Source organism: Carassius gibelio, chromosome B25, assembly GCF_023724105.1.
Source record: "Carassius gibelio isolate Cgi1373 ecotype wild population from Czech Republic chromosome B25, carGib1.2-hapl.c, whole genome shotgun sequence".
Classification (NCBI taxonomy): domain Eukaryota; kingdom Metazoa; phylum Chordata; class Actinopteri; order Cypriniformes; family Cyprinidae; genus Carassius; species Carassius gibelio.
In genome coordinates, this window is record NC_068420.1 from 5,373,174 (window position 1) to 5,398,579 (window position 25,406).

The 25,406-nt window shown below is 36.7% G+C and overlaps 1 protein-coding gene across 1 annotated transcript; it reads left to right on the forward strand.

Moving 5' to 3' along the window:
• The first annotated feature begins 14,936 nt into the window (after positions 1 to 14,936).
• drd4a (dopamine receptor D4a) lies at positions 14,937 to 24,547 on the forward strand. The gene is made up of 4 exons (XM_052597533.1): positions 14,937 to 15,675; positions 17,392 to 17,504; positions 20,906 to 21,471; positions 22,684 to 24,547. Exons 1-4 carry the CDS (start codon positions 15,448 to 15,450, stop codon positions 22,893 to 22,895), a joined length of 1,119 nt encoding a protein of 372 aa, XP_052453493.1. The 5' UTR covers positions 14,937 to 15,447; the 3' UTR covers positions 22,896 to 24,547.
• The last annotated feature ends 859 nt before the right edge of the window (positions 24,548 to 25,406 follow it).

Here is a 25,406-nt window from a genome sequence, read left to right on the forward strand (position 1 = left end):
AGACAGACGCTTATCTCGGATTTATTGGCTATAAAGATGAGCACAGGTGGACTTTTGCCTCATAGACATGAACACAGCTGCTTTACATGTGCATGTACATCTCATAATCCATGATCTCAATGAAGAACTATGTTTACAAAACAATATTTTTAGTTGTTTGCAGATGGTTAGCATCATTGTTGAACCCAAAATGTTACATTCATTCAGGCCATCTTCAAATGTGAGGCAGACATTGTTAAGTACAACTGTTAAAAGTATTAAGAATTGCAATGGAAAATTAACAAATTGTGTTTTTCGGTGATTAATGTAAATGCTGACGATGTTTTACCTTACGTTTTGCAAAGCATTTATTTTATTCCTTATTCCTGAACAAAGAGTGCCATAAATGGGGAACTTTGTCAACAATATAAACCAATAATACGCACTATAAGCAAATTCAAGTGCTTCCATGACTTTATGACTGAAATAAACTAGCTAGAAAAAGCATAACAAAAGCATAAATTAATTCTTCAGTTTAGTTTTTTGTTTTTCACATAGTAACTTTAGCTAACGTTATATGAGGGGGCGTAGGTTTGACTTATGGTAATGGTAATCTTCAAGCAACCAATTGAACAATCTTATCTGACTCTCATATACCGTAATACGTAAGTATCTTATTGTGCATAACTGATGAAAGATGCAATAAGAGACATTACTGCTAGATCTACGATCTACAGTTCTTCTTTAAAAACAGCAGCATTAGCATAATGAGCGTCATGGCAAACAACTCCTTATGCTGGACTTTCACACTGAGACACGTTTGAGGATATCAAACAAGTTGTGATTTTTTTTTCATAGTTTGCTTACAATAAAAGTACTGTTGAGGTAATACTGGATAGTTTTACTGTATGTGGGTCATTCACCTAGTGGTAAGTTTTATTAACGTTACTGGCAAATACAAATACATTCTGTCACTACATTAACAATAATGTAAGATTTTACAATAATGCAGTATATATTTTGTTAAATAAAGAAACCAAAAAAAAAAAAAAAAAAATACACTAGCCATCTCAGTTTCTGTGAACCTCATCCTCCCGAACTGACTCAAATGATTCGCGATCCCGCTCCGAGCTCCCGGACTGACTCAAATGATTCGCGATCCCGATTTGAACTCCCGAACTGACTCAAATGATTCGCGAACCCGCTCCGAACTCCCGAACTGATTCAAATGATTCGCGATCCCGCTCCGAGCTCCCGGACTGACTCAAATGATTCGCGATCCCGCTTTGAACTCCCGAACTGACTCAAATGATTCGCGAACCCGCTCCGAACTCCCGAACTGATTCAAATGATTTGAACTCCCGAACTGATTCAAATGATTCGCGATCCCCGAAAGGACTCAAATGATTCTCCGAGAAGGGTATTCCTGCACAACCGGAGGCTACAGTTACAGGACCGCAATTCTGTGACCGCAGCTTTAGGACCCTAGTATTTTTGTAACAGCGCCACCTACTGTACTGAATCAACACTAATTAAAGATGGACGACGTGGACAGCAACCAGACGGTGAGTATCGATATTTAATTAAGTTTTATTTTATAACGTTTAAACGGTGCAAAGTTTACATAGTGAGAACTGCTACCTATGAATTAATAATTAATTCCCACCAAATTAAGAATTTGTGAGCTAGTTTTATTAATTACTATGACGTTAATTCGTGGCTATGATTTCATAAATTGTAATTGTGTTTTAATGACGAAGTATTATAAGTGAATCTAGCCTGCACATTAATTAAACTTATCAGATGACAAGAGCATAGTTGATGTAAGGTTTGTTAGATTTACCTGCAGCTTAATGTATTAGAGTGAATACTGGCTTAATAGTCGTTGTTTTACCATATTTAGGTATAAAATATATTTCATAATTAAACTTCACTGACTGCCTAGTTGCAGTATGTGTTAGCCTGTTGTTTTGGCATTATTTTGCAATTGTAATGGGGTGGAGGTAGCATTAGTTGTGCCTCATATTAGGCATGCTTGGGACTACAAATGTGTTGGACTACAGATCCCATGAGTCCAAGTACTATAAAGGGGGAAATCAAATCTTCTGGCCTTTCTCTTTGTGGGACCATGTGCTGCGTAGGAGAAGCTGTGTGGTATGTTTCAACGCTTGGTGATAATGAAACTAGTCGTTGCCTTGTGAACATTATTAAAGTAAATTGTGGAAGTAAGGGTTGTGACTCATGGTTATGGTTAGTGTAGTCCATTTTAATGTGTGTTTGTTTGTTTGTTTTATAGTATGCTTAAAGGATATATACTGGTGGATGCCTCAGAAATTGAGTAGATTCATTCATTAACACAGGTACTTATTTTAATTGAATATTGGAGTATGTGAAGTTTGCTTTTTTATTGTTAGGTGTTTTTAATTCTGTTTTTAATTCTAATATTCTAAAGGGGCAATCATGAATTGTATTTTCTTTGTTTTGCAGATGATGCATGATTGCCGTTTACTTTTATCTAAAATATTGGTGGGTTAATGTTGGGTTGTAAGATATGACTTTTAACAGTTACACTATGATGAAGTGATTTGAATTTCTTGTGGGACTGTGATTTTGTTTCGTTTATTTGTCTTCGTTTTGTGTTAATCAACCAAAGACAAAGGGGTTCCCATTCTTGTATGCATGGTTGACTCTTAAGGTGATTGGGCACAATTTGTAGTGGTTTGAGTCAAGTGCGTGTTGGTTTTCTATTACACTTGTGTTATTGGTTTTGTGCTGTGATTTGAGTGTACTTTTTAATAGTGGAACTGCCATTGTATGGGATTGGGGAACCCTATGGTCTATAGTGGGTTAAACCTTTGTGTTCTTTTCGTTTCTTTGCCACTTCTTATTACCATTTGTGTTTAATAAATCTGTTTGTGCTTGCAAGGAAACACAGTGGTTGTTGCCCTTCTTTTACACCTTCCCCATTACTTGTAAGGCCTGGGGAGGGTTACACAATGATAAATTAGGCATTTGGCAATTTTAATAGTTTGTTACAATTTGGCCTAATCTGCAGGTCTATTCCACATACAGTTATACATTGCTATCATGTGTTAGTTTCTCTCATGTTCTGCATGGCCAATATGAAGTGATTTTATGGATTCGATTAGGCTCATTGTAGGACAGATGATTAAAAAAGGCACTAGGGATATTTTCATGATCTCAAAATATTCTAACAAGTACACTCTCACTTTTCCAAGATACATATAACAATCAAAAAGGGAAATCCCTGCCCGAATTGAAGAGATGCACCACATGCTGCAAGGACTTTCACTTTTCATATATATATATATATATATATATATATATATATATATATATATATATATATATATATAGCCTATATATTCCAGTTGAATATGTTAAACAAATGTTTCTTATTTATCTCTCTCTGTCTCTCGCTCTCTCTTTCTCTAGAGTTGAAGCCTACAGCCATTCTATCCATGCAGCAACTGATGGAAAAGGGGTTCACTTTGGTGCTGTTGTGATGTTGTCACAAAAATGACATGTAAATTCTGTACAGACCAAGAGTTTGGAGACACCTTCTCATTCAAAGAGTTTTCTTTATTTTCATGACTATGAAAATAGTAGATTCACACTGAAGGCATCACAACTATGAATTAACACATGTGGAATTATATATGGAATTCTATACATAACAAAAAAGTGTGAAACAACTGAAAATATGTCATATTCTAGGTTTTTCAAAGTAGCCACCTTTTGCTTTGATTACTGCTTTGCACACTCTTGGCATTCTCTTGATGAGCTTCAAGAGGTAGTCACCTGAAATGGTCTTCCAACAGTCTTGAAGGAGTTCCCCGAGAGATGCTTAGCACTTGTTGGCCCTTTTGCCTTCTGCCTGTGGTCCAGCTCACCCCTAAACCATCTGGATTGGGTTCAGGTCCGGTGACTGTGGAGGCCAGGTCATCTGACGCAGCACCCCATCACTCTCCTTCTTGCTCAAATAGCCCTTGATGCCTTCAGTGTGACTCTATAATATGTATATAAATAAACATTCTTGAATCATTCTTGTGTCTTGTCTTGCTTCTCAACAACTTTTAAAATATTGGCAGTAATTTAGTGACTCCATATGCTGATTCCAACTTTAACTTACCTGATAATGAGCTAATTCACCTTAAGGAAGTGAATCAATATACTGTATAATTCAAGAGACATTTCAAGACTTTTAAGGTTCTTCATTTTTTACAATTGTTTTAACATTGATATACATCAATTTTACAAAATTGATATTTCATTTATATTTTGTGTAAATTCATGTTTAAATTTAAAATTGTGACTCAAAGCACACTTAGTAATTTAACTCTGCTGCATTTTGAAGCTTACATTTAAAAACATGCTACTGAGATTAATAAATTGATGCTATATACAAAGTAACGTGACTGCAGTTTCAGGAACGCAGTTTACAACAGGATACTAGAACTGCGTTCCTGAAACTGCAGCCATCGCTATATTGGCCAGTACGGTAGGTGGCGCTGTCAGGAAAAACTAGGGTCCTAGAACTGCGGCCCAGATCTGCGGTCCTGAATCTGCAGCCTCCGGTTGTGCAGGAACATACTATTGAATGATTCGCGAACCCGCTCCAAACTGCTCAGGGCAGTTGGTGAAGACAGAGAACTGTTGTGACGACAGCTCCTCCTTCCACACCAGACTCTGCTGTATATGGATGCCTGTCCACTAGCACAGGACATTTACAACATTTTGTTGCCAGGGACACCTAGCAGAGAAGACTTTTCAAGGACACCCTCAGAATTACAAGATTTTGAGGCTTAAAATTATTGTGGGTTAAAAATAATAATGGGTTAAATAATACATTTGTTTAATAATACAGCACAATATAGGGCTAAGTTGCACCAGGTCAGGAAAAAACACATAAGTTGCATCGGTGTATAAGAAACATTTTACTATTAATTTCAGAAATAATTTAAATACTGATGTAAAGAAATGTAAAGAAACTTAAAAACTATAGGTAAACACTGTAAATGTTTTATTTTCCCTCACTTTCAAATCATCTATTCAAAACAGAACAAAAATAAAAATATTTAGGCGTAAAATAAACTAATTCTAGTGCCATTAGTTACAAGCAGTATATCTTTTAATAAGGAAACCAAAAAAAAAAAATGATTCAAATGATTCGCAAACCTGCTTTGAACCCCCTTGAACTGATTTAAATGATTCGTGAACCCGCTCCGAACTCGCGAACTGATTCGAATGATTCGCGATCCCTCTCCGAACTCCCGAACTGACTCATATGATTCGCGTACCCGCTTTGAACTCCCGAACTGATTCAAATGATTTGCGATCCCCGAAAGGACTCAAATGATTCCCAATCCCACTCCGAACTCCCAAACTGACTCAAATGATTTGCGATCCCGCTCGGAACTCCCAAAATGACTCAAATGATTCGCGAACCCGCTCCAAACTCTCGAACTGATACAAATGATTCGCGATCCCGCTCCGAACTCTCGAACTGATTAAAATGATTCGCGAACCCGCTCCAAACTCTCGAACTGATTCAAATGATTCGCGATCCCGCTCCGAACTTTCGAACTGATTCAAATGATTCGCGAACCCGCTTTGAACTCCCGAACTGATTCAAATTTTTAGCGATCACCAAACTGACTCAAATGATTCGCGAAGTTTAACTTCTGATTCATAATCTGCACACTCTACTGGTAATGTTAACAATATCCGGTGACTTTATGGCCCGATGTACAGAATATGAGGTTACTGTTATAAACAAAGATTTAAAGAGATTTAAAGATTTTAAATGAAAACATTTCACAGCACTTTAAACTACCATTTGTCCTATACCTACTTGGATACATTTTTTGTTGTTGTTGTTTTATATTCAAAAACAACAACAACACTGTGATTAGGTTTTCCCCATTTTGGGTATATTTTAATAACTTAATACCAGCTTTTAAATGAACAAAAGGACATGAGTATATAAATATAATAATACAATTGCTTATATAATAGAAAAAGTTATGTGAACTACAGATTATAATATTAAGCAGAACTCAGAATGAATGAGTATTTTAGGAGATATTCTCAAATTAAACAAGTTTACAGAACTTATAATACTATCTGGCCCTAACAGGGTGGCCATTTTTATTTCCATTCCAAAGTTTTTTTTTTTACGTAAATGCTAAACATTTATTTGCCTAAGCTTGAACAAAATCCCCCTTTGATGATTATTCAAAATATTATTTTAAAAAGTTATATTTTCTGTCCAAAAGGCACCAAACACAGGAAAGACCCATGTTACTTTGAATACCATATTCATGTAGCGTTGATTAAGATCTTCTCAATAAATCTGTTCTTACGCTATTTTTAAACAATGTCTATAAAATGCATCTTAACACGCCTCTGCTGTTTATTGTGACAACAAACTTTGAACGGTTGTATATTAAGTGATATGATATTGTAAGCCACATTATAGTAGCATGAAAGCTTTTTAGTACTATAAAGCTCTCATAAAGGCTTGTGAACTTATTGTCTAGTGTTAAATTTATAAACCAGCATGTGCCTTTGAGGAGCTAAAGGTGTGGTTTCAAAAACAAGCCAAGACACTATCCTCAAATCTGAAATGTTATTGATTGCAACTGTATCTGAAGTTTTATGAGACAAATTTGGAGGGGACAAAAAATCATTATTTATTCAAATATATACAAACAGTTTGTCTCAAGGATTTTAAAACTGATAGATTGTGAAGTTGTTGTCTTCAGGTTTCTTGGACATGAAGCCAGTCTTCACTGGTACATGTTCGGACATGAATACTGTCTCATCATGGAAATCAATCTGTCGGTTTCTCCACCGACGCTGCTGCAAACACACAGAGCATGTAATGTCAGAATATATCACTTGAGAGCAGAAATATACATTATGTATTGAAACATATTGCTAAGTATAATTTTGTATACTGATATCATAACTGGGTTAGCTTACTGCCAAGGGAAAGAAAAAGATAGCTTTACCTTTTCTTGCTGCTTTGCATGCGTTTCAGGAAGCCACAGATGGATGTGATTTTAGCTTTGGATTTGAGGAGTTCAGCATATCTGTTTGTGAACTCAATGTCACCCAACTGCCTCGTGTGAAGCCCAGATCTCCTGGAGATATGGATCGGGATCGATGTCAAAGTGTTTATTCAATGACTCAAATATGACAAGTATATGCATGTTTTTTTTTTTTTTTTTTTTTTTTTTTGGAAAGATCTCATTTAAAAAAAAGTTTATCAGTTGATACAAGTTAATAAGAAACTAGATGAGAAGAGCCAGAGTTCTCCACAAGGGGGCTGTCTGCACTTAAATAAGCATGGATTTGACAGATCACAAACGTGACTAGTTTATTAAAAATAAAAAAGTTTATGAAACCCACCAATCCCGGTCATCAAAAAGCATATCTGCATCATTCCTGGGAAATAACATCTTTCTAGGTGAAAAGATGTCTGTTGTTGAGATGCTGTCCTCTTCTCCGAGATACCTGTTGGGATGAAGGCCAAAACATAAATGAGTCGATACATCAACTGTGAAACTGTGGAAAAAAGTTTATTTGGTATGTTTGCCATCGGGAAAAAACAACATAAGCTAAGAGAATTAAATCTCATATCACCTCCAGACAGAACTGGAGAAAGTGGAAGGAAGAAATAAAAACGTACAGAAGAAAATCATGCAAGGACAAAGAAATAAAGATCTAATAAGATTTGACAGCCCTGACAATACACTACTCCTTTTTCATTTTAGAAATCGCTCCCAAGATCAGACTGAGGTTGAAAATCCGATTAATTTTTGAGGTTGAACATGACCTGACCTGCCCAGAACCGGAAGGCTGGTGGCACACTGGATGAGAAATATTGCAAGGATGGACACTTGTGTCAGACTTCTGAGAAGAGACATTTCCACACCTTCAAAAGATGAAAATGAGAACTTTTTTGTTTTGAAAGACAAACCATTTTTCCTAGCAATCAAAAGAATCTTCACTCACCCTTGGTTTGATGTTCTTGTAGCGCTCAAGCAGTCGTCTAAAGCTTCTTGTCTGGCTTTTATTCCAAGCCCTTTTGTACCCCCAAGTCATTGATCACGAAATGTCAGCATGATGTAAGTCTTATCCTAAATGAGTTTTATTGGCCTGACTATTTGCCTTTTCATTAGTTATTTGCCAATGGTTCCTTACACTTGACGTGACATGACAACACATGTGCGCTCATGCTAATAAAGACAAACATGACTAACAGTGTTGACTTCCTTCATTGGTGGTTAACCGGTTGAGGGGACCAAGGAATTGGTTTACTCACATGTTTTAATTGTTGGGATTGCTAATAAATCAATGAGGAAGGAAGGATTGTGTGACAGAGAAAAGAGATTATCAAGTACACACATGTTTAGTGAATGAATGACAGTAGTAAAGATCATGATTCTGGTTTCCAGTAAACAGCTGATCAGTAACTAAAAAATCAGTCAGACAGTATTTCCAACACAAAAACACCACATCACCATTGCTATTGTATAGTTAGGGATTTAAACAAACCTCTAACAATAACTAATAAACTTTGGCACATAACACATTAATCCAGTACTATTTGTGGTACAGTTAAGTGGTGCAATATTACTGGAAGCAATTGAATGTATAATTTAGCCTGACAGATGGTACAACCTTCTAGCAAACACATAGCAAAACAATACATCTATCAGAATAACCTAACAACCACATAACACCCTAAAAACACTTAAACACCTTAGCAACCACACTGCAACACACGCTTAAACACACTAGAAAACACATAGCAACACACTACATCATCAAAGTAGTCCATGTGACATCAGAGGGTCAGTTAGAATTTTTTCAAGCATCGAAAATACATTTTGGTCCAAAAATAACAAAAACGAAAAGGCTGAATAAAGTTGTCGGTTTTGTTATTTTTGGACCAAAATGTATTTTCGATGCTTCAAAAAATTCTAACTGACCCTCTGATGTCACATGGACTACTTTGATGATGTTTTTCTTACCTTTCTGGACATGGACAGTATACCGTACACACAGTTTCAATGGAGGGACTGAGAGCTCTCAGACTAAAATATCTTAAACTGTGTTCCGAAGATAACCCGAAGAGTTTGGAATGACATGAGGGTGAGTCATTAATGACATCATTTTCATTTTTGGGTGAACTAACCCTTTAAACACCCTAGCAACCACACAGTAACACACTACATCACACAGAAATCACATAACACACTAAAAAGTAGCAACACAGTAAAAACAACCATGTACTAGCATTGTAGCAGTGACACCATCACAATTTTTCACACACAATTTTTTTTCTATTTTTGAGTAAACTAAACACAATTTTCTACATGCAGTATCTTATAATGATCTGAAGTCTTATATTCAGTCAATTTAAGACACGCAATTAATAACGAATGGAATGCATTAAAAACCCAATCAGGTTATTTCTCTGCATTTGATGAAAAGCAACTCGTTTCACTAATGAGTTTGAACTTTGTATTGGGGTTTTCTGCATAGTACACATCGTCTGTCCTCCAGTAGTTACGCCTAAAGAGGAGCACCACGACAGATGATTCAAATTATGAAGCTCTCATTTCTCTGTTATAGACCTGACTTTGACTTTAACTCACCAACAGCAGCGAATAACGGCCATTTATTTACTCTAATTTGATGGTTTATAGGTTCAGTCCATTCTTTTATGTAGGAATAATGAGTCTTAAAGCTCTCTCAGAGGTTATTGAACACATTTGTTTATGTTAAGAATGAGATGGTGAACAGAGGAGACAGCTGGCATGACCCCTTTCACAAATCTTTAGATATATTTTATAATAATACACAATTAGGGGAGATAAAAAGCGCTTAGTGAAGCAGGGAGGGCTGTGGTAATTAACAATGGCATGATTGAAATTATCACGTATGTCAGAGAGCATCCAAATGACATGCGGATTGAAGACTGATCTGTTGTGAGCAGCGTGAGAGATGGAAACCGAGAGGAAGGCAGCTTGAACGGATACATTTGGGGTATGTGTGCTTGATATTCTGGCACTTCAGAATGATTACTGAGTGTAGTTTTGAGCTAATGTCTTATGCACTTACATTTCAAGCAGCTGAGCTCAGTTCATTCAGATGAAATGGAGACTATGCTGAAGACTCCCATCTTTATAAACATCCACTGTTTCTGAAGAATGAATCTGACCAGCTAACACCTACAGTTATGACTTTCACAATGACTGTTTTCTAGATCAAAGAATCCCAAAGAATTTCCTTGATCCCATTGTTAATGTTCTAGACCTTCAGTACCAATAGAGGGAGTCAAGTGCCTTTGAAACACATGTACCATGCAGAGAAATAGACTTTCCCTTTTTAATTAATCCATAAAAATGGTCTAAAGTCTAAAGTTTCTTAAATGTGAATCATAGTTTATTTTTATTTTATTTTTGTTATTACAAATGCCCAGTATTACCATCACATATTTAATGATGGTGTAAATAAGAAGTAACAGTCCAGTTAAAAAAGTAAGGTTATAAAATATATATGGTGGAAACATTGTTTTTGAAATGTTTCTGTCGTCTGGTATTCTTGTCGTGATTCTGGCATCATTTAAAGGTTACTAAAAAGTTTATAACAACATTCCCCTAATTTTATTGTTACCCAAAATCTAATATTATTTGAAATTATTTTGAATACTCTAATGATATTTTCTCGTAACATTATGAGAACATTCAATAAGTACGAATAACATTAAAAGGACATTCCAAGAATGTTGTTCTAAGAACGTTTTCCCGTAACATTATAAGAATGCATATTTAAAAAATGTTTGTGGAAATTGTGAGAATGTTTCCTGTTAACTAGGAAAGGAACACATCTCTGCCAGATCAGCAGTGACAGCTTTTAATGACTAGATTACTGGGGATGTTTTTTAAAGGGATTTAAAATAATAATAATAATTACAATAGCAATTTGAGATTTAAGAACAATAAGGTCTGTATTTAATGTCACCTGGAAACAAAGAAAACGCTTTTTTTCTAAATTGCAAGAGAAGTTTGAAAAGGTCAACTCCTAGCAAACAAAAGGTCAACTTCTGCCTCACAATTTTAAGTAGAAAATCAATATTATTATAAATAATTTCCGTGTGTTTGGATCTGAAAGCTGCTGTTGTACGTGTGTGTGTGAATCTGTAATCAAAGTCTACACCCTGACAGAGAGGTAAACAAACACGCTCACTGTGAAAGATGTTCATGCAACAGATCACACCACATGACCATTTACCCACAATGCCCTCCTGCTGTCATATAACTGCCCCAGCTGAGCCAAAACCAATCTTGGTAAGAGTAGGCATGGCAGCCGCACACAACAGCTGCAGCGGAGCCGTCAACCATCTGTGATCACAAACACACTCAAAAACACACAACAGAATGAATAGGTTAGTTACCGCTGCGTTATTCTCAGTGTTTTCATGCAATGGCTAACGCTAATCTTAGCGAACACACAGATAATGTGTTAGTCTACTGTGTCCGTTATGAACAGGTGGCTAATTCAGCATTCATAACGGTCACTTGAAGCTTAAGGGGTTTGAACCCGTGACCGACCGGTTAGTAATGCAGATCAGTGGTTCTCAACTGGTTTTGCTTCAAAACACAGGTTTTACATCGGACATAATGCTAACATTTGGTGCTAAATTGTTGCAAACTGGAAGGTTCTTCATTGGCATTGATGGTTCCATGAAGAACATTTAACATCCATGGAACCTTTCCATTCCACGAAAGGTTCTTAAGATTATTCAAATGTTCTTCACATTAAGAAAAGGAAATGGTTCTTTTAAGAACTGTTCCTGAAAGGTTCTTTATGGAAATAGAAATGGTTCATTTTTGGAACCTTTATTTTTCAGAGTGTAGAATCTGCATAGGCCCAAACAAAATGCAGCTTTGTTCAATATAATTATATCAAAAAGGTGATTATAATCACTTTTAATACATAAAACACACCAGAAGTTACTTGACTAACACATAAAACTAACATTTAAAAAAAAATTAATAATAGCAATATTAAAACTGATGAATGCAACATGATAGTTCCATTTTAATATAAGTGTATTTTTGCATCTAAAAAAATTGTTTTAAGTCCAATTTATTACTCTACCACCTACTTGACATCATTAAAGACAACTGTTAACCAACATGGTGTGAATGGTGGATGTGTGACAAAATTCCCTTTCAGGAAAGAGTCATGATTAGCTAGTTTGTTTCTTCAACAATGTATCATGGTAGTGAGTTACGTCGTTGTTTTTTGAAACGTACCCCAGAACAGATTTCTTGCATTAGTTGATGTACGTTTTCTCTTCAGGATTCAGAGTTAATGTTATTGTCCCTACACTTTAACCGAACCTTGCACATTACAGTAAACTGATGCTTAAGATTTAAGATACGAGTAAGATTTAATAATGTTTTATGGTGACGGTAAGTGTTTTTATTTGAATACTATTTAAGGTTCAATCTGACATTAATGAGAAAGGAATAGGATATAAATAATACATGCACAACTTACAATCGATAACAAATGGATTTTTAGCTCACTTTAATAACAACACAGCAATGTATGCTGCAACAGCATGCACAGATCAAAATAAAAACGTCAAACGAATTGATTGAAACAGAGCTGTTTACTTTCATTCTATCTAGTAAGTAAAAGAAAATATCAAAGTGTTTATGTGCAACTGCAATTGTCTTTGAAAAAGATACTTCCCTGACAAGATCCATACTTTAATCAGGACACAAACACAGGACTGATTTACTTCCACGAACTGCTAATTATTGATGAGTTGTTGTTTTTAATGCTTCACCCAGTGTGAAAAAAGTAGGCTTAAAAACAGCATTTATTAATGTAGACACAACTAAAAATATAGCTTATTTGTAAAAAAAGAATTAATGAAATAAAAATAATTTATCTATTATGCATACACCTTTGTATCCAAAACTTCTATGCAAAAGTTGTAAGTTTTAGTTTAGTTTATCTTATCTGTTTGATGCATTGCTGTCTAAGAAGTTCAGCTCAGTCTCCTCCAATACAGCTCTATGTAACTCAGAAATGAATAATCATAATAAATCACTTATAAAAGGTCACAGGGGCAGATATTGCTTTTTAACTGATGGTTAGCCAACAAATAAAACTGAAACAACAAATTCATTAATCTTCAATATTCCAATCAATACATATACATATGTCATATTATTACTAAATTTACAGAATCAATGAGTTTCACTCACATTTCAGCTGAACAAAACAGCAGGCCTTTTCTACATAAAAGGTCAACGCTTTTGCATTCGTCTCTTTACAACCTGGAAAGGTCAAAGCATTACTCAAAGATTTATCATAATGCAGATAAAAACCTACACAGATAATCCAAGGCAAAATAGATTATGACACAATGCAGGGTGCACACAGACCGGTCGCTCTCACTGGCTGTGTACCGGACGACTAGCACTGGCCATATGAGCTACAAAAGTCTTGGAAACAGCAAACTTGAATTAAAAAGTCAGATGAGAACACTTTACATCATTTAGCTGTTTGTGGGTCAGATTTGAAAGGTTAGACAACAACGTCTGGATCAAAGCAGCTTAGACCCTATCAAACATTTCCACCGCAGCTCTGCTCTCCACAGTGGAGTAAACACTAATCGTGATGACAGTGTTGATGATGATTATGATAATGATGTCATCAGTGACTACCAAGCTTCCTCAGTGGAATGGATTATAGAGGCATGCCAATCATAATAAAAACGACTAGAAAAAAAATATTATGTAAGGTCATTAACATGCATTATTAAATATTACTATAAAACATCATTCCTAACAGCATGTTTACTGTTATATGCAATTATAATATTTGAATTGCCTTTATTTTCGCTCGTCGTTGTATCCAAAATGCTGTTCATTTTAATGTACCATGAGCCACTTTATCTAATGGATGAATCTCAGAGACAAAGAGACACACCAGATAATCTGTGTAAACTTCTCCACACGGCAGCCCGAATGAAAGCAGCACTAATTTGTTTTGACGAATGTTTAACTGGACATTTTACAAAAGACAAACCCATAAACCATTGTTCTGTGAGGGACACACACGGAGTGCTTAATGTAGTATTTGTAAATGTAATGTTTCTAGCTTCCGGTTACAATCCAGCTATTTTTAATTGTGCTCATTTTGCTGCTTGATATTGCAAACTTGTGTTTTAACCACATTATTTTAACTATAAACACACTATGATGTAGCACAATGGATTGTACGGTTTATTTTCCGTTTATTTTCGCCACATCTAATGAAGCGGAAGTCTCACACATTCACAGTCAGCTTAGGCTACATTAAAAAATAAGGTGGATTTTTTTTTTTTTTTTTTTTTTTTGTAAAACCATATTAACTTGATCTTATAAAAATATGTAAATTTTAATTGTAAATCTTGGGGGGAAAGAATCGCTGAAAACTTAAAACAATCATGAAAAGGTCAAGAGCCGCTAAAGTGAGTCACGCATTTTCCCGCTCGCGAGCAAAAATGGCGTTTAAGTAATCAAGCACTTTGCTACAAACTGTCCTTATTTTATCCACTTTACTACAGTATTTATGACAGCTGGTGCTTAGCTATCTGTGCAATGAACGACAATGAAAATGCGTATAAATAGTACAAATGCAATCAGAAAATCGTGCCAATGATACTCACAAATGGATATATACATATACATATATACATTATATATATATATAAATATTTTTTTTTTGTCAACCGTGCGAATCAACGATTAAATAAGAGATTTAATACAGTAGCATACGTTCAAATAACGCAGGATTTAAACCTCCATCCTTTAGCCAGTCGTGGAGAATGTCACACCCACCGTCAGCAGGACGAGATTAGCTCTCCCGTGGATTATTAGGGTGAAACTAAAGCGGACAGATACACCCGGTGAAACGATGACACGTCAGTGGCTTTATACAGCCACATTCACTAACTTTAACAAGTGATGTTATTATAAAGAAAGGCGTTTTCAATAACCCCAGGCTAATATAATGAAGCGTCCCAGATATTAACAGTAACGCGTCGCTGTAAGCCGCTTTAAGACTGCGCGCAGGTGGATGGAAATAGAAGCACTCGAGCTGAGCTGAGATGAGATGCGGACCTGAGAGAAAACTTTTGCATCAAACAGCGAAGAATGAACAGCGATGATTTTAGAGCCTACTTTGACCGTCTTTTCTCCTTTAAAAGGCAGAAAATAACGGGACGCAGTTCCAAAGCGCTTCGGAGTTCAGCGGAACTTTCGGAGTTTTCAGAAACGCGCAAATAATGGCAAAGAAGAAACGGGTTTTATCGGTCAGTTTTCTCAAGGGTTTCCCAGATGACAGGTTATTGTAGAGGCAGACATGCCAGCCAACCTCACCGTCTCCAGCCACACCACCAACTACAACTTCCCAGCACTCATCTTCGGGATAGTATTGATCATCATCATCATCTGCGGGAACGTGCTGGTGTGTCTGAGCGTGTACACGGAGAAAGCGCTCAAAACCACTACCAACTACTTCATAGTCAGCTTGGCTGTTGCTGATCTGTTGCTGGCTGTTCTGGTCTTACCACTGTTCGTGTATGCAGAGGTGAGTCAACGCACTTCATTTCCTAGATATTTCACTTCATATAGATTAATATGTAGGTTACAATGCCTAAGGTGGCCAGAAAACGAACAGGTTTGTACCTACATTAAAACCCCACTAAGCTGGTTTACCTGCTGATCATCTTAAATGACGAGGTAAAACCTTCTTATTGGTACCACTGTAAGTTTTGACCACTTTCATGCGGGTTTAGCTATTGTCTATTCTAAAGCTAGTGTATTTCAAGTCTGCTATTTGTAATAACGTGATTTCATTCAATATTGGCCTTAATAAAAAAAAAAATAAAAAAAAGTAAAAAAAAAAAAAATTGCATGCAATATTTATGTAATATTAAAATATTTAAAATATGTAAATATTTAATTTTGAGTGCATGTATATATATATATATATATATATATATATATATATATATATATATATATATATATATATTTAATTATTAACATATTTATTCATAGATTCATAAATATAAATTAATAAATTATATGTTAGCCATTTACTTAAATATCAATCTATCTATCTATCTATCTATCTATCTATCTATCTATCTATCTATCAATTTTTTTTTGCGTTTGTTTATACACATACACTTATATACACATACAAAGCTATTTAAGTTATTAAAATATTAAATTTTTAGTGATTTTTTTTGTTGAGAATGTGAACCTAAAAACATGTTTAAAACTTTTTTCTTTCTTGTTTCAACATTATTTGACGTATAAACTAGGGTTAACAGGAATCCGTAATCTTTCATCTATTCACTTGATTTTAATTAAATTCTTAACCGTTCTAATGAACAGCTATATGACACTGTTCCATAACAGTGCAAAACAAACTTAGCATCAATACTCAATTGTTACCCTTCAGCAAAACACTTTGCAGACATGCATTCATTCGGTCCCCTCCTGCCGAGACGGACTGTCTCTGCCAGAGCTGGACGTCATAAACACACATCGCACAATACGCATTGTCTGCCACCCCGGGATGTGGGCGTGAGGTCCGAGACCAAAGAGGCCTCCAAAAACACTAGCGATCGAACATTCAATTCAGCCATGGATTCGGGGCCGCGCTGGTTACCGAGTCCCCTGGATACTGAGGGCCCCACACAGCAGGGACGAGTTCACCCGGACTGAACCAAGCGGCTCATGACAGTCTGGCTGGCTCTTCAAGCCAAAGACATGGAGAAAATATGCTCCAGTGAGTCAGCTGTAGCTTAATTACAATTTTACATGAGCCCCCTCACCACAATCTCATGGCTTCCACTTGTAGGGTGAAAGTGGCTCGTTGGCATGGGAGAGAGCCCATTACCAAAAAGCAATTAAGAATCTGTCCTCTTCTCCAGGCCAATAATTAAAATGCCATTAAATCCTCCTCTCTGCTGTTTTATCTCTTTTTTTTTAGATCGCGGGATGCGTATCAGATACTAAATTACCATCAGCCCCGGAGCATGTGGTGTGTGTGTGTGTGTGTGTGTGTTTGTTTGGTTGTTGTGACAATGCCAAGCTGATAATAGAGAAATTAAGGTTCCACAGTCGCTCCGCTCTGGCAGTAAGAACACAAGGTTAGGGGAAGGTGAAAGAGGTCAGAGAGCATTGTGAATGGAGGGATTGGAGAAATAGTGAGGGTAAAAAGAGGCATGGATGATAGAAACAATGAATGTGTGAAGAGTTAAAGACGGTGATGATTTTCTCTCCTTCTCAGTTCCAGGATGGGGTTTGGTCCCTCAATATGACCGTATGTGATGGACTGATGACCATGGATGTGATGTTATGCACCGCCTCTATATTTAACCTCTGCGCCATCAGCATAGACAGGTGGGTCTGACTGCAGGACGCACTGTTATCATCATAAACAACAACAACAACAAAAATAAATAAATAATATAAAGAAACTAAAAAAAGAACACTTAACTAAAACAAAAGTAAATATTATTTTTTTTACATTTAATTTCAGTTAGCAATAAGCATAATTTCCTCTTATTTTTGTTTAACCCAGAAGTACTAAAATGCCTAAAACTAAAATAAATGTAAATGAGAACAGACATACTTAAATAATAATAATAATAATGAAAAAAAAAATATATAAAAAATGTAATTAAAAATAAATCAAAATATATTGTATATATATATATATATATATATATATATATATATATATATATATCAATTAAGCTTTTTTAAATATAACTGTAAAATAACGCCCATGTAATACACGTTTTGAAAGTCTTGTCATGGACTGCTTTCCACATTTTTTAATCAGTCATCAAAAGAAAAAAAATTAAGTAAAACTTAAATAATAATTATAGTAATAATAAAGGTCAGTTTTAACCTCTTCAAATGCTACACACTTTGTACAAATTCAGTTTGGAAAAATTCTGCACGATTGAAAATGAATATCCATTTGCATGTAAATGTGATTCCCAACCAGTGTTATCACTATATTTTCCATTTTCCTTTTAGTTAAATTTTAGTAATTTAATTTAGCAAAAGGTATGTATTTACAGTCATTATTAAAGAAAAACTCACTGTGGTAATCCAGAAACCACTTTATGTTGGGGTTAGAGTTATAGAAATGATGTGTGTAACAGGCCTTTAAAGTCTGATGCTCGAACTCATGGGTATCGAGCCGAGGACTGATGAATCAAATGCATGCACTACACTGATTTTGCACAGCTAGTTTTGTACTCTGCAAGCTGTAACGGTCACAGCAGGTTACCTTCCTAATTGTGGGTCTGTTTGAAGACACGATGAAATAGCATTTATAATAAAAGTGGCTTCCTGCTATGATTAGAAGAACAGAGAGAGACGGGTAGAGACAGAAACTGAGCAAATGTGTTCAGAATAACTAAATGGCATTAAGCTGCAGGCTTCACCTCGAAATTACAACTGATTCCTCATTGAGACCCTCCTCCGTTGTCCCGCCATCGCTGGCCTGGCGAGTGCCTCCTGCCATTCGGTGTGGCTCAGCAGAAGGTGTTTTGAGAGATTAATGAGATATACGCTAAGAGATATACAGCACTCTGTGGAGATACAGCAGCGTGAAACTTGTTATGCGAGGAAAAGCTGCAAACGCATCGCCTGGCAGAACTTGCCACACAATCAGCATGAAAAAGCAATGTGTGGAGAGCAGATTCGTGGACGGCGGCTGTGTGCAACAGCTTCATGCATCAGGAGTAGTTTGAAACATGAGTGGTGAGATGCTGGGATGCCTCAGGGTTCACGCTCCTGTTTGCAATTATTAAGGCACATGGCTGTTTCTGTCACTGATTATATTCAGCTTTGAGAACCAGTTATATTCAAAGAGAACTTTATAGATACCATAAAACTCAGTCATTACAAACAGCAACAGCAAATCATCCAGTTATTAAATAAAATCATATGCATAAATCTCAAATATATAGGAGTATCGCACAAGTCACACTCTACATTTTCACCCTTTATAATTTATGGTAGAGAGATGAGCATTAAATTCACGGGGAACAGCTCTGGTGGACATTCCTGCAGTCAGCATGCGTATTGCACGCTCCCTCAAAACTTGCGATATCTGTGGCATTGTGCTGTGTCATAAAACTGCACATTTTAGCGAGGCCTTTTATTGTGTCCAGTCTAAGACACACCTGTGCAATAATCATGCTGTCTAATCAGCATCTTGATACACACCTGTGAGGTGGATGGATTATCTCGGTAAAGTAGAAGTGCTCACTAACACAGTTTTAGACAGATTTGCGAACAATATTTGAGAGAAATAAGCCTTTTGTGTCCATAGAAAAAGTCTAAGATCTTTGAGTTCAGCTCATGAAAAATGGGGCCAAAACAAAAGTGTTGCGTTTATTAAATCTTTATTAAAGGGGGGGTGAAATGCTATTTCATGCATACTGAGTTTTTTACACTGTTAAAGAGTTGGATTCAAAGTTTCAAAAATTAAGTTGTACGTTTGAAGGAGTATTTTTGTTCCCAAAATACTCCTTCCGGTTTGTCACAAGTTTCGGAAAGTTTTTTTTCGAGTATGGCTCTGTGTGACGTTAGATGGAGCGGAATTTCCTTATATGGGTCCTAGGGCACTTCTGCCGGAAGAGCGCGCGCTCCCGTATAGCAGAGCAGAGACGAGACATTCACTGATCAGAGCGAGAGCGTCGCGAAATGTCACAAAAGAAGTGTGTTTTTGGTTGTCAGTGCAAGACCCTGCACAGATTACCAAAAAAAAACAGCATTAAGGGACCAGTGGATGGAGTTTATTTTTACAGAGCATCAACGGAGTTGTGCAAGTGTTTTTGTTTGTTCCCTTCATTTCGAAGATGCTTGTTTTACAAACAAGGCCCAGTTTGACGCCGGATTTGCGTATCGTTTATTTCTTAAGGATGATGCAATCCCAACGAAAAAGGGTCACGATCGTGTGTTGGAACCGCAGGCGGTGAGTAAAACTGCTTCAAATATCTCTGCCTCGTTGTTAGTGCGTCCCCTCCAATGCCGGAGACCCGGGTTCGAGCCCCGCTCGGAGCGAGTCGTTGCTGCTGCTGCTCTCGTTCAGTTTCAGCCTCGGGATCTGATTCTGGATCATAAATATACGCTGAATCTGACTATTAGCCATGGTTTGTTTTGGATGATGGTTTTTCCCTCACGGTAATGTAACAGCTTCCAAACGCTCTCAACGCAAAAGCCTACTCGCGCTCGTGATTCTTTAGCTCCGCCCACATGTCACGCCTCCAGCCGGTCGCGTTTTTCCGGGATAATCGGTACTGACTATGTTTCTCTTATGAATATAATAAAACTAAATACTTTTTGGAGTTATGAAGGATGCAGTACTACTCTATAGGTACTCAAGATTAACAGGATATTGAGTGAAAACGAGCATTTCTCCCCCCCTTTAAATAAAAAAAATACTATTTCTCAATTTTTATTTTGGGGTAAAATATGACCTAGACATTTCACTGGTTATGTTAGTTTCACCCTTACATTAGCCTTCTGTAAACTGGAATCACATTATAAAACACATACAAGTTGAATATGTGTGCTATTATCTGATTAGGAGTTGAAGGTTCAGGCGAGGATCAGGTCAACACTTAACTGGGTCACAACTCAATCAGCGAATCAGAGGTTCGAGCAGCGGCTTAGCTAACATATCATGATTAAAAAAAAAAGTGTCAAGAAAAATGTCAATGTTGATTTAAAAGCTTTGCATGAGCTGTCTTTGTAATACCTCATATGGTTCCCTCCAGGTTCATCGCAGTCTCCATTCCTCTTAACTACAACCGCAAACACGTGGACCAGCGACAGATTGTCCTGCTTTCAGCCACATGGATCCTGGCCTTGGCTGTGGCTTCCCCCGTGATGTTCGGGATCAACAACGTCCCCAACCGGGACCACAGCGAATGCAAGCTGGAGGACAACAACTACGTGGTGTACTCCTCCGTCTGTTCCTTTTTCGTGCCGTGCCCCATCATGCTCTTGCTGTACTGCGGGATGTTCCGGGGCCTGAGGAAATGGGAGGAGGCGAGGAAGGCCAAACTGAGGAGCAGCATGCAGGCCAGCAGAAAGCTTCAGGAGGCCGCCGCGTCCCTGCAGCCGCTGTCTGGCCTGCCGCCTCCTCTGCCCCCCGTGATCGAGAAAGATTTGAGTGACATTACCTTAGAAGAGCTGGAGCACGATAACTTCCCCGAACCTGACAGCCCGGGTCCCGTGTCCATGCTCCCACACCCCGGCGGGAGCCAGAACCGGCGAAGGAAGAGAGCGAAAATAAACGGGAGGGAGAGGAAAGCCATGAAGGTGCTTCCTGTTGTAGTAGGTAAGCTGAGAGGCTGTATTAAATCATTTATTAAAGTACAAGTATTCTGTCATAGCTCAGGGGCCATATGGCTTTATTACCAAATGTGTTTTCACATTCAAATAATCTGACTTGACTACAGGAGCTTCAAGTGCAGAAGAAAGTACAGACACACATGGGAATAACACAGTAGAGATGGAATATAACACTAATATAAGAAAAACAGACTAAATTATGCTCTATATACAGATGTAGAAGTATAGAAAACAACTGTAATCGTGCAGATATGGTTTTAACCAATGTACAAATTTCAGATTCTATGTATTAATATGTCAAGTTATGATGGATGATATAGTTATGAACTTTTAATCGCTCAGGCTGAATATAGCCTGAGAAAAAAAGGCCTCCAGCATCTGAAATATGCAATTTCACGTATAAATCTTCTCCCAAAATCACCAGAATAAAACTGCAGAGGCACATTTACACCTCTGCCCTCTGTGATCTCTGTAAGAGGTGTTGTGTACTCAAAAACAAAACAAGAAAAACTAAGAGATGAAAAAAAAGTAGTCTCTTACTTCTAAACTGGGCTTAGAGGAGTGATTACAAATGCTCTTTCCACATGTGCTGAAACAAGGAACTCCTCTGGCCCTCATTGGCTAATCATTGCTCACTCATCCTCCAATCCGATTATGATGTAAGCCTCACTTTAGTCACGCAGGCAGACTGGGGACAGCCGTCACATTAAGACATGCACTTATCCTCTTCACGGGTTCCTGGGAGATGCACCACCGATGTACTCCGTACAGTACTGACAGTACTTGTCAATCCTTTCACCTCACGTCAACCTGAGTACAGACCAGAGTGGGGGGGGGTTGCTATTCATGTTCAAAGCTCAGTCTCACATCAAATGTTTCATATAAAACATAATTGTTTGTAAAAAAAGAAAAAAAAAACATAATTGGGATAGTGTTGGGCTAGTACCTGGCAAACCTGTCTGTGTTGTTAATTATAGCTGTAGCCACAGAATTAGAATGATTTTTAAAACTTATTCTCATTAGTTATCATCCTAGGCATGAACATGACTTTTTTTCCTCATGTTTTTTTTGGTCATTTGATTTGTATTTTAATAGTCTAAAAAGCCCTAAAGCTTGTTTACATATGTTTATAACATGCAACAGTGTTGTGTTTATTATAAGCACAATGCATTTTAAATGCTGGATTATGCATCTCCAGGTGTCTTCCTGTTCTGCTGGACACCATTCTTCGTAGTGCACACGATGAGGGCTCTCTGTGAAGACTGCTACATCCCCAGCAGCGTCAGCAGCATCGTGACCTGGTTAGGATACGTCAACAGTGCCCTCAACCCGATCATCTACACCGTCTTCAACACAGAGTTCAGGAAGTTCTTCCGGAAGTTCTTGCCGACTCTGCCCAACTGCTGCTAGCCTGAACATGCTCTCTGCTAACGGTTTATGAACAAAACAAGCCCAAAAGTATAAGTGAACCAGACAAATAATGCTTACATGTAAATATAGCATGAAACAAATGTATGGTTATAATAAGATGTTTGCTGCCATTACGTTTTTATTTTATGGTTTAATTTCAAATGTTTATAAGCAAACAAGATAAATTTGCATAAATCTTGCATTAATTAATCGTACATAAACTGTGGGATTTCATTAAATTAAAACATATTATTTTGGGATCATTCTTATCGTGTGTGTACACCAAAAGCGAAGTGAATATTCACACTGTGTTAATTAATCTAGATTACCTTTGCATTTTTCGCGTCACTTGTGTGAATAAAAAAAATAATAAAAAAAATCACTCATGCTCTCTATTTTCAGTTACAATAAGCGTGTCAACAAGCTCTTCTTCACTGATTGGCTTGCGTGGCAATACGTCATACGCTAATTTTCCTGTTCAAATAAAAAAATTCTACTTGCGCGAAGGGCACGATTGCGCATATTCACTACATTCGCGTACCCAATTTGTGTAATTTGCGCCGCCCAGCAAGAATTTGCTATTCAGATCTTTTCATTGACTTTGAATGTAATTGCACATTTGAACAAATTAGCTTTTGCCGAGCACACACCATTATAATGACAGTGTTTAATTAAATTTCTTTGTAAAAAAAAATTCTTGAAAATTGTTAATCATTTTACATAAATTGTGGCGTTCTTCATACATAATTTGCATGTAAATAGTTCAGAAAAACTAGTGCTTACATACATTTTTACAATCATTAAATGCATGCATGTAATTGAAATGCACGTAAATTGTTTGTACAAATCATTCTTAAATGGACTGGACTACTACAATGTTTACATTCGAGAACAGTGAAGAAACATCAAGTAATGCAAAAATACATAGAGAATGCTGAAATTTTCAGAAAGATCTTGTTTCTGAGGTGTTGTTATCGATTCTGACAGTTTAAGTAAAAATGCCTTTATGAACAATTTCAAATATTTAATTCGGTTTGTGTTTTATAAACGAGGCGCAGTTTATGCTTTGAAGCTTCTATGACAGGAGTGTCTGTGGAACGGTCTGCCATCTACAGTGACCTCGCTTTGCCATTACTGTTCTCATGTGATACACGAAGAAGCTAGTCCTGCGGCCCATAAGACTACAAGTCAAAGACGCTCATTTGACTCTCATCTGAGAAAATAAATGTTTTCCACAGAAAAGAACTACTTTGCGATGATGTCCAAAAGAACTAAAAAGACCATGACTATGAGCATTACTAAAGAAGAATGTTGAAAAAAAAACCGAACAGAATAACATCAAATGTATTAATGCTGACGTGGACAACTTTTGAGACAATAGCTGAAGTGAATCAGCAAACTACATGAATGAATATCCAATGTGGAGATCAAAACTAAATCAATGCAATCAAAATTGGTGAATCTGCAAACAGAAACTGATTCAGGACGTTTTTGTATAATTCTGAAGAACTTTACTGTCAACTTGTTTGAATGCTGGGGTAAATAAATGTAGGTTAGATTTTCGCTGGCAATTGTTTTCATGCCTTTCCTGTTATTTGTACTCTTCAGGTCAAACAGTGTAAATTAAAATCTGAGTAAACCCGGTTAAATAATGTCTTTATACACTGGAAGTCAGTGGTTTGAGTTCTGCGAATATGGTATTAGAATGTTAAAGCAATATTTAGCATTTGTTTTCTTTGGATTTGAATTATTGATTTCACTGCTGAGCCCACATTGTAAATAGTATGTTTACTGCTTTTGATAAATTTAAGAAATATTTTTAAAATACATCTGAGAGTTGATCATAGAATAGATCAGCTTAATGGGCCATCAATATATTCCCTATATATAACTTGAACATCAAAATATCTTAATTTGTGTCCGGACATGAGGTTTGGAACGACATGAGGATGAGTAATTGATATCATTTTATTTTAACTATCCCAATGATTGATTTTTTTTTTTTTTTACAAACTACTTCACAAGATGTTAAAGAGTATAAAGAAAGTGTTATGGACTGTGCTGTGTATTATTTTTATGTTTTTATCAGCTGTTTGGACTTTCATTCTGACGGCACCCATTCACTGCAGAGCATCCATTGGTGAGCAAGTGATGCAATGCTGCTACATTTCTCCAAATCTCTTCAGCAAATTTTCATTATTGGGCAAACGATTTCTTTATTGAAGGCATGACCAAGAGAAAACAAGACAGTAAGCAATTACCTGGATGTGCATTATAAAAGCAAACTATTCCATTACTATTAATTATTTACAGTCTCTCAGATTTGGATAATTTGATTTTCTTCCACATGCTGATTTTGATAAAATGTCATCATCCTCCCCAGTCATCTGTCTAATATTTCCTCCCTCTTTCTTTATGTGAAGTTGTTTCTTTTTTTTTACTCCAAAAACATTCAAATGTAAGTTCCTTTAAAGTAAAGTAAAAGTAAAGCTGTGAGTGATATCAAGGTCA

Bases quoted from the DNA above. Each gene is read 5' to 3' on its own strand.
- drd4a (XM_052597533.1), top strand. From the start codon at position 15,448: ATGCCAGCCAACCTCACCGTCTCCAGCCACACCACCAACTACAACTTC. The intron at 15,676-17,391 runs GTGAGTCAACGC...TCTCCTTCTCAG, and splicing joins CACTGTTCGTGTATGCAGAG to TTCCAGGATGGGGTTTGGTC. The intron at 17,505-20,905 runs GTGGGTCTGACT...GGTTCCCTCCAG, and splicing joins TGCGCCATCAGCATAGACAG to GTTCATCGCAGTCTCCATTC.